This window comes from Halichoeres trimaculatus, unplaced genomic scaffold (assembly GCF_033239565.1).
Source record: "Halichoeres trimaculatus isolate MK-OKI-2021-1 unplaced genomic scaffold, fHalTri1.1 fHalTri1_scaffold_22, whole genome shotgun sequence".
Lineage (NCBI taxonomy): Eukaryota > Metazoa > Chordata > Actinopteri > Labriformes > Labridae > Halichoeres > Halichoeres trimaculatus.
The window spans coordinates 10876383-10890646 of record NW_027437200.1 but is presented as its reverse complement, the minus strand read 5'-3'; the positions used below and the strand labels follow the sequence as shown (position 1 = coordinate 10890646).

The window sequence follows — 14264 nt, the reverse complement described above, 5'->3', positions numbered from 1 at the left end:
GGCAGAGGCTGCTTTTAGCTAAAAACTAAACTATTTTCTGTACAACAAATAGTTTTTACCTCTGCTAGTTCACCAGTGGCTTAGATGGTAAAATATATCACAAGGAAAGCAGGGTTGTTAATTGAACAAAAACAGTTTATTTTCACATTTTATATCTATATTTATCATGTTCATCACTAGTTACAACAATATACAAATATATTCACCTTATACATGAATTATACAAAATAAAAACAACAAACCGTGCTACCAAAAGACCGAACTCTATTCAAACAAACCCTCCTTGATTTACTATGCATTTGAATATATAGTTTGAAAAAGCTTTAAAAGCAAAAAATTGCTATAGAAATACTTTGATGGTACTGAAGCCCATTAAATATCTTGAAAAGAAATCAGTTATTCATCAACATAACTATTTATCCACAGCAGATCAAATTTAAGTTTCCCCTTCACCTTCATCCCCTCATCCTGAAGTTGTCCATTGTTCCAGTTAGGATTAGTATAGGCACCAAGTGTGTTACTGTCGGTCAAAGCACAGTTTTATGGGACTTATAAGCCAAAAGTTTTAAACCTAACAGTTGTATAGTTTATGGCATATATCTATTTGCCTTTGGTCATAATGACTGTGAATAAGTATCGCAGAGTCATTACATCAGGTATCTCAAACTCATGCCATGGAGGGCCAAGAGGCTGCAGGTTTTCTTTCCAACCAAAAACTCCACCAGTCCCTGCTCTCTGCTTGGAGGTGAGGTAATCAGTGAAATCAGCTGGTGTAGTTTTAGGTTGGAAAGAAAACCTGCAGCCTTTTGGCCCTCACGAGTTTGAGATCCCTGCATTACATGATTTGTTCATGCAAACATAAAGAGATTTGACCACCAAGGATCCATATCTGTGTGTATTCACATGAGCTCTAAACCCTGAGCATTTTCAGTTCAACTTGATGGAACATGCAGTTTTTTTTTTTTTTTTAACACGGCCAACTTAGGTTTCCACAAGAAGTCATACTGATACGAGTTGTGGACACAGCAAGCAACCGTCAGTAAAGTTCATGACATCATGGAAGTGCCCACCCAACATGAAAAACAAAATTTGGCTTAAGGTAGAAAACTGAAGACAAAGAGCTGAAATGGGCTGCAGTTCAAACATTTGTTTTGCCTTTGGTTCATTTTTACTTTTTTGGACCAGTGATTCCCGGGGTATGAGGCGAACACACTGCAGGAAGTACGCCAGCCAGGCAAATATGGAAGACAAGCAAGCTCAAGTGTCCCATTAAACCTCAGATGACTGATGAAAAAAGTAAAGCTGCTATAATTTTTCTTAATATCGTTAGGTGTTTTGCTCCTGATTTATAAAGTTTAAATGCCTGTTTAAAGGGGACTTATCCAACAGGGCTTCATTTTTTGTGGTAAATGTTTTATATAAGTTATATGAAAAACAGGCAGGTTGGTTATTTTGATTTTTTTATTTTTATGTTTAATTTGAGGTAAAAGAAGAAAATGCCAGAGACTAAAATTTTAAAATCAAGGAGATAAAATGAAATGATTTTAATTTAATAATCAGTTGTGTTACATTCTACTTTTAAAGAGTCATTTACACGCATGACAAAAAGATCAAGGGGCTCACAATACAAAAGAGGTTGGAAACAACCGCTTTATACAGGTGTCAGACTAATAAATATGTCTTCGTATAGTTACTACAGTTCTGGATGTAGCTACATGTAGGTCTTTATGTAGAGTTTTTGGTGATCAGAATCGTCTTTGCTACCACTTGATCTAACTTGGTTGAGAAGAACTCCAAAGTATCTGATTTGAGTACAACATTAAAATAAAGATATACATAAATTAATTAAATAACCACTCACAGAATATCTGGTCGTCATTACTATGTGAAATGTAGTGCTGCTAGTTACGGGTCCTGCAGTATCCAATCATTGACCCTTAGGAACTCAGTAAGAGATAAATCTGCGGACAAATCTCCATCACTCTGTAGTGAGAATTCAAGAAGCTGTCCTTCCAAACTGACAGAGGTAGTCTGAGGTGGAACCAGGGGGCTGGGGTTAGTAAGCTGGGAAAGCAGAGGCGTAGGGTTTGGTGTAACGTGTTGGCTGTAACTAGAGGCAAAAGTGGAGGCTGAAATCGGCTCCTGACTTCTCCGAGAGGGAACTGAGAGCGACTGCAGAGCAGGATCTGCAAGAGTTGGTGATGAAAGGGAATATGTCAGACTTGGATTTCTTTTGATGTTACCTTGGTGAAGCTGTGGTAAATTCATAGGACACTCTTGTGATGGTTGACCAGTGTTTTCAGAAGCAAAACGTGAGTAAGTTGCATTTGAAAAGGGGGATTGAAAAGAGGCTTGCTTCATTTGGGAGGCAATCTGTGTAAAATGAGGCTGTGTGGAGAGACAAGCATTTGCTGAAAGTGAAGAACTCTCATGGATTACATCTTGTCCAGATTCAGGATGAACAGGTGTAGTGACAGAGCTGGAGTTGACTGGGCTTGAAATCGAGTTGGTGCAGACAGATGAAGCTTTTGTCAACCTTGATGTGATTAGGGATGGAGGAGTTGGACTAAACAAAGAGTGAGGAGATGGAGCTGTAGAGAAAGTGACAGAATTAGGAACAGCTTTGGCGCAGGAAGGAGTGAAGAGTTGAGCAGATGAGACTGTAGCTGAATCTAATAATGTAGCGGTCAGAGCAGGAACTGAAGATGAAATATGAGAGCTTTCTACACATTCAAGGGTTTGAGGATCAAAGGTGGAGGCTGAAGGGGTGGAGAGTGAGGGGGTAGCAGCTGGAGAGGAGCTTGAGGCTTGAAGAGGGTTTGAGCTGGTCTGACTGTCAGCTGAAGGAGAAACTGAGAGGTAGAGTGTTGAGCTGGATTTGGAGGCTTTGAGGATGCAGAGAGGCTCGTGGCTCTCCAGAGCCTTCGTATATGAGTGGAGCTCTTTCTTCAATGAGGCGATCTCTTTCCGAAGGGTTGAATTAGATCTCTCCAGGTTCTGTAGTTCCTGAGGAGAGACCGAAAAGTGATGCTGGTCAGAGAGAGATAAAGGGAGAAGAAAAGACAGTGGTGCACATTACAGGGTCAGTTAAGACTGATGGCTTATGATGGGTGAGTCAGGTTTATTTTTATTATCCCAAAGAGCGGCCGTGCTCTGCTATAAAAACTAATTAAAGACATATATCAATACTCAGCCTGCTGTGCTCTAATAAAACAACGACACTCTTCTTTCAAAGTCTTTTTAGGAGGCGCTGTAACACAGTTGGATGTTGACTGACTTCAGTCAAAACCTCAAAGGAGAACTCAAACGTTCCTTCTTTGTGACATCTCAGCAAGTTCAGCATGAATACAGAGGGGAGGTGATGAAGAGCAAAAAAGATGTCTCCTCACTGATTGGTGCAGAAATTAATCTTTTAGGCTCCAATTGTAATAACATTGTGATTAAATCTAGTGATAGACATAAAATAAACTAAAATTCTGCTGTTGTGGTCTTCTGAAGTTTAAGAGCAATCATAAAGCACTAAAGGCATGGTTCATGTCCTTGGAGCACAACTGACTTGGTTTCAGAAACCATCCTCTGTCACCTGATAGCTGCACAGTATACATGTCTGGCATAATGACTAACTTTCCAGACATTGCTGTACAGTCAAACTGTAATTACTGACTATGAGCTGACTTCACTCACCATGAACTCCATGTTAATAACTTCAGAAGTATGTGGTTCAAGATTAGCTTTGTCCTAGTATCATTTTGTCCTAGTTTTGTTTTTTCATCTCTTTTTTGTAATCTTTGTATTTGGAGTGGATCATTACTTTGTTTGGCTCATTTGTTGGTCATGGACAGCAAACTTTTTGTGTCTTCTGTGATATTTTTACTACTTTTTCTCCTGTGTTTGTCTAGAGACCCTACATGTAACCATGGCCACATTGTTTACATGTGAACTCAGCTGTTAGCAGCCTGTAGCATGTCGATGCTAACTGGTGTAAGGCCTGATGTTTCCCCACAAGGTGAGGAGAAGGAGGTGAGGACGACGTGCTGGTTCTCAGGTGTGAGCTAAGAAGTGACGACATGGACCTGTCCTTCCATCCATCATTATTGGGAACGTAAGATCTATCTCTAATAAGATGGACGAGCTAGCTGTGCTAAACCAGCAACAGAGGGAATACCAGAGGGCAGAGTAGCATCATGCTATTCACCGACATGGCTAATGGAGCTAAGATCAGACACCAACGGCAAATTGGAAGAGCTTCACCTGCTGTGAACAGACAGGATCCAGGAGACAGAGATGGAGCATGACTGAAGAAGCTCAGTCCTGGACCCTGTGGAGGTGGAGGCTGGCTGAACTGGAGAATGATGGACAAGCTGTCATCATCTATTTTCTTATGGAGCTTTTTGCACTTTCTATACACTTTCTTACTTTTGTTTTCTTGATTGCTGCTGTGACTTCAATTTTGTTGTACTTGACAATGACTATTCTATTCTATTCTATTCTATTCTATTCTATTCTATTCTATTCTATTCTATTCCATAGACACACCTGCAAAAAAGGAGCCAGCATCTCTGGGTTTATTGAATTCCCAGGTTTACAGTCTACTCATGTGTCTCTGGTGAGTCTCAGTTTCACAGTAAATAGAGAGCCATACAGAGGTTTCAGATTGCCAGATTGCGACAGTGGTATAAACCAAAACAGAAATACTGTAGATTTCCTTTCAATTAACAGTGCATCCAGAGTGTATTCACAGCACCTCACTTTTTCCATGTTTTGTTATGTTACAGTCTCATTCCAAAATGGAAAAAATATTTTTTTTTCCTCAAAATTATTCACAGCACCCCATGATGGTAACTAGTTTTTTCTTCTTTAATTTTTGCAATTTTATTCAAAATAAAAAACTAAGACATCACATGTACATAAGTATTTACAGCCTCTGCTCAACACTTTGTTGATGCAATTTTAGCAGCAATTACAGCCTCAAGTCCTTTTGAATATGGTGCCATAAGCTTGGCACACTTATATCTGGGCAGTTTGGCCCATTCCTCTTTGCAGCACCTCTCCAAGCCAAGCTCCATCAGGTTGGATCAGGAGCGACGTTGTTCAGCCATTTTCAGATCTCTCCAGAGATGTTTGATCAGATTCAGGTCTTAGTTCTGGCTGAGCCACTCAAGGACATTCACAGAGTTGAACTTCTTTGATATCTTGGTTTTGTGCTTAGGGTCGTTGTCCTGATGAAAGATGAACCATCGCCCCAGTTTGAGGTCAAAGCACTCTGGAGCAGGTTTTCATCTGGAATGTTTCTCTCAGTACTGAATGGTCTCCTAGTTCCCGCCGCTAAAAAACATCCCCACAGCACAATGCTGACAGCACCATGCTTCACTGTAGAGATGGTATTATACATGATGCCTGCCATTTATGCCAAAGAGTTTGGGCTTTTTCTCTTACTTGTGTACATTTGATTTCTTACTTTGTTTTATCTAATTAAAAAAAAAAAGCACATTGTAATTATGAGGTGTTGTGTTGACTTCTGAGGAAAAACGTATTTCATTTTGAAATTATTCTGTAACATAAAATGTGGAAACAGTGAAGTGCTGTGAATACTTTCTAGGTAAAACTTGACAAATTGAAAACAAAGCATATCTATTCATTTCAAATCTATAAATAGAAATTACCAATGGCCTGATAAACAGACTTGAAAAGACAAAGTAATCCTCTGTCACTAAGGCTCCACCTCTGTTACTTCTTGTATTAAAGTTGCTAAGTAATGGTCAAAGCAGATCCAGTACAGTTGTGTAAATGTGACCTGACCAGTTGGACCATAAGCTGCTGACACAGACTAATTACAGTAAGTCAAACTAGGTTGTGGCAATGACCCTTCTTCAAAGGCTACAGTGAGCAGAACAGAAACAGATTGCAAAAAAAGAGAAAGTGAAAGTCTAGACTCATTCCACAAAGAGACACACCCACTCGTTCACAAAAAAGAAATCTGTCAACTTGTTTAGACAAGTTGACTGATTGAGGTTTGTCGGGAAAATAAAGCAAAATATCCTTTGACATCAAAAAGAAACATCCCTCTTATGTTCTGCTTAACCTTGCTCTACAGGTTTGGGTTATATGATGAGGCAGACTTTTACGAATGAACTAACATATCATGTGTGACTAGGGATGGGTACCTTTCACATTTAAAACGATACGGTACCGATGCCTGGTACCTGGTAATCGGTACCCAACGGTACCCAACGGTACCCAACGGTACCACTTTTCGGTACTTTTTTGGCTGTATGTGGTAAAAACATCAATTTGTTTAATAATGAAATTTCTTCTTTAATGTATGACCTTGTAATGCTGTGTTCATGTCCAGCATGGAAAATCACCTACTCTTCCACTCCCTCACAGTCACAAGGATGCATTTAGGTACCTAAACATGGTACCTTTTGATTTCATGTGAATTGATAACCGGTACTTTTGGCAGAATTTGGTCGGTACCTTTAAAAGTACCTAATTTGGTACCGATCCCTATGTATGACAGGTTGGTAGTCTGTCCTGTGTCATGTTCTGAGAATAAAGTGTTGCAAAAGAGCATCCTAGAATGTTTTTTTAATTAATGCTACATAAAACTAAAATAAAATGAAACATGCAAAAATCAAACACCTATTAACGTTAACACAAGGTCAGTTGGACTTCAATAAATCAACTCGTTGACCAACTTGTCCAAAGCTGTCCAAAAATAAACACAACAGTTATGTCTTCACACATAAATGCTACTAAGATCCAAATATGAATGTACAGTTCGTGTACATACACTCAACCAAAGCTAGATGGCTAACTAGCTAACCATTTCTTGACTGAGAGCAGTCAATCAATGCTTTTTTTAGGAAATATTACAAAGACTTGTTCAGAAAGTTTGTCTGTGATAATCTGTCTCTGTGCACCACCTGTGGAATTTGACCCCAGGGGAAACACTGCACAGTAGTGGTAAAAAGCACAGGGGCGGGACTGTACGGTGAGTCTGTGTGTGTTTGTTTGAAAGGATGGGCCAATGGGGAGAGCAGTGGGAGGGAAAGCCCTTCTCCTAAGTCTGAGTATTTACAAGAAACCGCTCAGGGCTTGCTGTCACATTACACAAGACACACACTGGACAAATCAAACAGCTTGTGTGTGTGTGAGAGAGAGAGAGACAGAATGATGTTGTAATGAAGGAGACAAAAGGGAGAAAGAGGTTAAAATGTAAATGATCTTCACCTCATGAAGTTCATCTGCTCTCTCTGTTTGCTTTCTGCGACTCTTCCTGGCAGCGTCTCTGTTCTTCTCTTGTCTTTTTGTCCCTCTGCACTCCCCCTGTCGTCCCTCTCCTTCTTTCTCCTGTAAAGATTCAAAGCAAATACATGACCACAACCAGCTAAGATCAAGGACACATTTTTGAGTTTATGTCTCTTTAGGCCCTTAACTTGCCTCAGAAAAAAACACTTTTTTTGAGACAAACGTGTAACTTTGCTTCACTGATTGTTCAGAAAGCTCACAGGGGTCATGAGATAAACTTATCACATGAAAATACATGTGGTCTCTATGTGTAAGCGGGAAGTTGTGTCGTAGCGCATGATACTAAAATAAAAACCGTAGACAACAAATTACCAGTGTAAATTTTAAGAGAGTCAAAACTTGTGGTTGTTGCTGTAGCTACCCAACAAGGCTGATAATGCTCCCCTTCAGGTTGTATCCAATTTTTTTGTCACCTTCAAACTTATACTAATCAACTGGACTCAAAATTGTACAAGACCTGCCATACCCTTAGTCCTATAAATATTGTTACCGATAACAACAAAAGTGTATTACTTTTGTGTCCAAAATAACATGAGGCAATTGGAATTAAAGTGAAACAGGAGCTACATGCAGTACAACTCAAATTGCATCCCTCTGAGCAAAGGAAAATATGATACAGGAGCATGTTTATTTTCTCTTGAGAAGGTGTTGGGAAGTGTACTTTTTCTCTGTAATGGGCAGCAGCTGAAAAAATAAACACAAGTCAAAAGCAGGAATTTTGGATCCCAAACAAGAACCAATGACATCCCCTTGGCCAAACATTAAAGCCCCAGCTTAATTCAAATTGAGAAGGGAGGCTTGCGTTTGAAAGTTTAAAATAGTGGGTCCTTAAATTAACTTTTCATTTTTCAAGAATTTCTGAGCAAATTGTAATTCATGGCATTTGAAATATATTTGATGTGGTATGGTTGAAAACGAAAGCTGAGATTCAGGGAAATGTGTGTAATAACTGAGACAAGGATCAAGAATTTGTATTCAGCCAAAATAGACACTCAAGAGATATTGAACCGTCGGTTTTGGTTGATATCAGAGTAATCTGGTGATCATAAATGAGGCTGTCTTCATGATACAACTCTAAAAAAATTAAAACCTGTAACCAAATTATCGAAAGAACATTAAGAACAATAAATAGGCTATTGGCCTATAGATAATACATAAACCTAGATTACTTTTCTTTTCTGTATGTATAACTTGTAAGAACAAAAGGAGAATTTCATTTTTTGGATTGTAGCAACTTTTGAACAATACATTTCATCAAAGAAACATTTTTTTTTTTTCCATAGATGAACATTTGTTTGGCTCATGATGAAGATGCTCTTACCAAAACAGTCTTGTTCCTGTGCTTCTCCTCAGCTGACATGGGGCTGGGGCTATTCGTCTCGTAGCCGGTGTCCATCAATAACGGAGACATCTCCTCCTATACAGCAGACTTGACTGGTTGGCTGATCGCTACCCAGCCCGGATCAACTGTACAATAAAGCAGAACCAATTCCATGCAAATCCTTAAGCTGGCGCAATGCCAGTGCGCCTCGGTTTCTTTAACGAAGACTTTAAATAGTGACTTGGAACTAAAAAAGAAAGTGCTGGTCTCCTCAGGTGGGTAGCCTGTGGTTTTGGCTTTACAAGAAGTCGGATGGTTGCTTAGTGACCAGTCGGACAGTGTGTAACCCGGAATGAAGCGCTCAGCCGGTGAGTGCTTAGTTTATACGTGAAGGAGGTTTGGCAACAGCCTGCTAATGATGCAACGTGAGCCCGCACTACTTTCAGTTTCTCTTTCCTTTAAAACTACCCATTGCTCAGCAAACGTAGCGGGATGCTGGTGCCTTCAAGTGCAATAAGACCGTTTCGTTTTCTAAGTCTGCACTGTTAGAGCTCAAATAGTGGCAAGCATAACTGGAGATTTTTTTTTTTTGAACAAGGTATTTTCTATTGTTTTTTTTTTTTACATAACACAGAGCAAAAAACACCCCCAACTTTAAATTAACAGCCAGACAGTGTTGCAGATATAAATATATATAGATATATATCAAAATAAAATATAAATTAAATTAAAAAAATCTTGAAATTAAAATAATAATAATAATAATAATAATAATAATAATAATAATAATAATAATAATAATAATAATAATACAATAAATCAGGTAGATAGATGAACAAAAATTACATATGTAATTAAAAAAAAAAAAAAAAAAAAACAGACACATAAACAGATGTACTTCACATGCATAAATTGCCAGGTGTCATGTTTTCAACAAATGTTATAAATGGTTGCCAAGTTATCTGAAATGTTCTGGTGCACCCTCACATAACTGGAGATTTGAAAAAAACGTCCACGGAGCAGATATCTTACAGAATAAACACAAAAGCATATCGGTATGTATTGTGACAGCTTCTATTTTATTTTTTAAATTAGCCTGCGTACATGAAAATTCATCGTTTCCCATTGGGCCATGGCTGTCTCTCTTTGATGATCTTTAATGAAGTCTAACTTGTATTTTCGATACAACATGAACGTATCACGATGAATGAATGGGGAAATATGTCCTGGGACGGGAACCACTGTGGGCCGGATGACCATATTTAGGTCTCGCCCCTCTCGCGGGCAGGACTTTCTCAACAGTTTTTGCCAGGAAATTCAGAACCGAGCCCCCAGACAGTAGCCAACAGCTTTTACCGGTTTTCTACAGGAAATGATGCAAGTTAGTGTGAAGTTAAATCACTGCTGTTGTAGATATCATCTTCTTTACAGAGCAGAGTAGCAATCGATTAACGGAGAGTAACTGCTGAATGATACCCCAATGATCCAAACTGTAAACTAAAACTTTGTTATAATACGTCAACATAACTTTTTTTCGCAGACGGTAACAGTGCTTCTTTGAATGAGGGAAGTTATAGATGTGATTATCTGATTTATTGTCATGTAAAAAAAAAAAGAAGAAGCAGAAATCAGAGCATTTTCAGAAAATAATTAAATATTTTACTATTTCTTCAGCCTTCTATCATAAAATACCACTGATTGTGGAATTACAGTATATTTGTGGTCTGTATTGATCTTTTTTTTTTTTTTTTTGTCTTGTTTTTACCAAATACTTCATGTATAAAATAATCTTTTCAGAATGAGACAGGTAGCTCATCCATAGAATAACACTTAATGTTGAGCTCCTACAACAAACACGCAGGGGCGCCAAAACCATGGATCACATTCGCTCTCATAACTTCATCACGGCCGCGCCCTACAGCGCTGACTGACCAATCAACTGGCTTCAAACGACACATCAACCAATCAACGTCCGCTTCACCAAACAGTCCAATCGCAATCCATGTAGGGCGGGAGCAGCATGAGTAGTTTCTTCCGAGTTCACAATGCGAAAATTTAAGAAGTGTGGATAAAACAAGCGATAAAAAAGAAGCTGCTTATCCCATGAAATTGTAGGTACCTTGAACACCGTCACGATGGGATTACTGACGATTTTGAAGAAGATGAAGCAGAAGGAGCGGGAAATGCGACTGCTGATGTTGTATCCTTGCTGTAACAATGCATGTAGTAGCCTAGCTAGACATAGCATGAACCATCCATACTTTTTTGTGGCACTGACAGTAATACCACAGTATTTCTGTCAACTGTTCGATGATTACAGATCTTTGCTCGTACGCTCATTTGGCCGAATGTTGTATTGTACCAAACCATACACTGTTAGCAATCACGCTGTATCTTGTTAACTGTGTGAGTACAGAAAGCATCATTACAGTCATTTATCTTTAACTAGACTCGTACAGAGGCCTAGACAACGCAGGCAAGACGACTATCCTGAAGAAGTTCAATGGAGAGGATGTCAGCACCATCTCACCGACACTGGGTTTCAACATAAAAACATTGGAGCACCGAGGGTAACAGTTGCACTTACCTCCACAAATTATGTTACAGCTGTGACTGCAGACAGGTGTATCCAAAAAGACATACCCTGTATGTATTGTATTTAAAGTGAAATGATTCACACACTTGATAAAATCATGGTGACTTTGGTTAGAGCTTATGAAAATTTAGAAATCCAGTAGCTATAATTGTTTCAGCCATCCTGATGTGTTATTGGTGTCAAGTTTGTTTTGAGAGCAGCTTTTCACTCATCTGTGTTTTCTGGTGTGTCATCCTTTAGTTTTCATGTAATGATTGTAGACTTAAATCATTTTTCTCTTCCCACATACAGACCAAACATGTGACCAATCTTGTCAGTTACAGGTTCTTATGTTTATATGTGCTGTGCAAAGGTGCATTATCACCTCTGCATCATAACAAAATGTGGTCTTACTTTGCAATCATTAAGAGTAACCATTCTCTGACTGTCTTAAAATGACCTCAGCCCTTGTTAATATGAGAACAAAGAAATGACTTTAATTATGTACTGTTATTAACACCTGAGTTGTCATTTAATTAGCCTGATAGAGCCTCAGCACAAACTGAAATCTCTCCTCCACCTAGTTATCTCAATCATAAGTTTCCCCTAATACACAGCAACTCTGTCATGTTGTAGGCCTACTTTAAATGTTTTTTTACAGTCCATTCCAGTTATGTTATGTTCAACTTTTAACTGGTTTTTTTCTCACTCATAACCCCCACTTTTATTGAAGTACTCATTTCATCAAGTATCAGTTGGTTTACTTTTTTGTTTTGAATTAAATAACCACAATTTTACTGTCCAGCATTTCCTTAGGAAAGATGGATCAACAGTCTTGACTTTCTTCCATGGTTTTCATGATGTTTTCCATTATTTCTCTCCTTTAAATTAGATTCAAACTGAATATCTGGGACGTAGGGGGTCAGAAGTCACTGCGCTCCTACTGGAGGAATTACTTCGAAAGCACAGATGGGCTGGTGTGGGTAGTGGACAGTGCAGACAGACTGAGACTGGAAGACTGCAGGCAGGAGCTCAGTTCACTGCTGCAGGAGGAGGTACACACACACATGCACGCACCCACACAGACACACATCAAAGTAAAGGGAACCAGATTTGGGGGTTTTAAGCTAATTGTTCATCTCATATTGTATTATAAATATGCTGCTCCATTATCCTTCCCATTATCTCATATTCTGAACACAACTATGAAAAAGACTGTCATTTGTTTGCTGTAAAAGATTCTATCGCTTTCTGTGTAAAACCAAATACAAAATGAGTTTTTTTTCCTCTCTGCAGATGTTAGCCGGGGCAACTCTTCTTGTGTTTGCCAACAAACAGGATTTACCAGGAGCCCTGTCAAAAGAGGCAATAAGAGAGGTGAGATCTGATCCAACACAAATCTCTTTTATCAACAGCTGTGTGGGCATGTTGATATCAGTCATTTGTATCTCTAAATGCTTAAATTCCAGCTGAAATCATCTAAATCAGTTTGTGTTATTCCTATGTGTGTCCCGCAGACGCTGGCCTTGGATCAGATCAAGAGTCACCACTGGTGTATCATTGGTTGCAGCGCAGTAACAGGAGAGAATCTGCTGGCTGGAGTTGACTGGCTGTTAGAGGACATTGCTGCAAGGATTTTCACCACTGACTGAGTTTATGTCTACCAACTTTTTTTACAGCAAACTTCTGGCTGGAGAAGTCTGACTTAATTTTAGCATCACTGAATTTTGAAGATGCTGAAGCCACAAGCAGTGAAATGTGACAAACACTGGCAATATCAGTAATACCTCAATTTTTGTACAAGATCAAAGCCTAAAAATAATCACATTTTATTATTTACACATGCACAGTACTTAAATTTTTCAAAGCTTCTGTACTTTAAGATGACACATCAAATGAGACAGCCAGTCATTTATGAGTCACAAGGTACTGAGGCGAGAGGAAAACTAGATTTTCTATGGAATCTAAAACTGGAAGCTGCTACAAGCAAAAGTGAGCAGTGCGGAGTGAGCAACTAATGATAGAAAGCAAAGAAACAAGTAGGAAGATGTGATGTGTAAATGTTTTACAGCTTTTGAACATCTTGAAACATCTGCACAAGCATGCAGTAAGAAGCTGCAATTTGTTCACATGAAGCAGTGCCTCCATCCTCTGCACCTTCGCCCTTTTTGCTGCACCACACTCTGAAGTTGGTGCGTAAATAAGCAACTTGTGCAGAGAGACAGCTGTGTCACCACACAGCGGTCTTAACTTTGAGGCCTTACCTGTGGGTTGCTGGCTATGAGTTAGGACAGGTTTACTGCAGATAAAACTGTACATTTTCATCCTTTAGAATTAAGTAAGGCAGAATGCAAGTGTCCTAGCATAAGTTGATTTTATGCAGCTTGTTTAATGGCCTTCATTATGTCATTTGTTGTATCTGTGTGCATACTGAAAATTAAAAGTAACTCAAGCATTCAGTTCTTCTATGGTCATAAAAATGAATCTTTACTGGTTGTGTCAGAGATTAAAATTGGTAAGTGTTTTATCAAAACTGTTTAAATAGAATTCAGAGTACAGTTTGGTTTTAGTTTAGTCACATTATGCACAAGTATTTCAATTCATCTAAGAACCATCTCGGTTTTGGAAATGTTCTGCACTGGTAAGGCCTGTCAATTCTTTTCTAGTCTATTCAGATGTCACTTTTACCAAACCCAGAACTCCTGTGTTACTTTAGCATGAAGGCCAAACAAGATGTTTGGGGATCACTGGTTTATCTGGCTTTCTCATCGCTTATCTGGTTCTGTTGACGCAGGAGTAGTTCTACATGGGACCTCTAGTAACTTCACAATGACCCACTGACGTCAGATTTTGGTGAAGCACATTCACACAAAGTAAAGCCTATGAATAACTTAGCCTTTCACAGCTAGCCATACATTGTTAGACGAGAAGAATATGTATATCTCCAGCTATAGTCAAACATTCTTTGAAATATTCTGGATCTGCAAAAAAGCTTTAAATATCTTAACCTATACTGCAAAAGGTCAGTTTTTAGGTACCATCGCAGATTTTTATCGA

The 14264-nt window shown here is 38.8% G+C and overlaps 2 protein-coding genes across 2 annotated transcripts; one reads left to right on the top strand and one right to left on the bottom strand.

The window, feature by feature from the left end:
* Positions 1-1622: 1622 nt before the first annotated feature.
* Positions 1623-11256, bottom strand: batf2 (basic leucine zipper ATF-like transcription factor 2). Its single transcript, XM_074698857.1, has 4 exons — positions 11220-11256; positions 8633-8778; positions 7234-7353; positions 1623-3006 (listed from the first exon to the last, which is right to left on the bottom strand). The coding sequence occupies exons 2-4, from the start codon at positions 8720-8722 to the stop codon at positions 1906-1908; spliced, it is 1311 nt and encodes a 436-aa protein (XP_074554958.1). The 5' UTR covers positions 8723-8778; positions 11220-11256; the 3' UTR covers positions 1623-1905.
* arl2 (ADP-ribosylation factor-like 2) lies at positions 10619-13652 on the top strand. The gene is made up of 5 exons (XM_074698858.1): positions 10619-10832; positions 11092-11202; positions 12100-12262; positions 12504-12584; positions 12725-13652. The coding sequence occupies exons 1-5, from the start codon at positions 10768-10770 to the stop codon at positions 12857-12859; spliced, it is 555 nt and encodes a 184-aa protein (XP_074554959.1). The 5' UTR covers positions 10619-10767; the 3' UTR covers positions 12860-13652.
* Positions 13653-14264: the final 612 nt, after the last annotated feature.

Excerpts from the sequence above, each read along its gene's own strand:
- arl2 (XM_074698858.1), top strand. The coding sequence starts at position 10,768 with ATGGGATTACTGACGATTTTGAAGAAGATGAAGCAGAAGGAGCGGGAA. Across the intron at positions 11,203-12,099 it reads AAAACATTGGAGCACCGAGG|ATTCAAACTGAATATCTGGG; the intron begins GTAACAGTTGCA and ends CCTTTAAATTAG. Across the intron at positions 12,585-12,724 it reads CAAAAGAGGCAATAAGAGAG|ACGCTGGCCTTGGATCAGAT; the intron begins GTGAGATCTGAT and ends TGTGTCCCGCAG.
- batf2 (XM_074698857.1), bottom strand. The coding sequence starts at position 8,722 with ATGTCTCCGTTATTGATGGACACCGGCTACGAGACGAATAGCCCCAGC. Across the intron at positions 7,354-8,632 it reads ACAGGAACAAGACTGTTTTG|GAGAAAGAAGGAGAGGGACG; the intron begins GTAAGAGCATCT and ends GAATCTTTACAG. Across the intron at positions 3,007-7,233 it reads GAGCAGATGAACTTCATGAG|GAACTACAGAACCTGGAGAG; the intron begins GTGAAGATCATT and ends GTCTCTCCTCAG.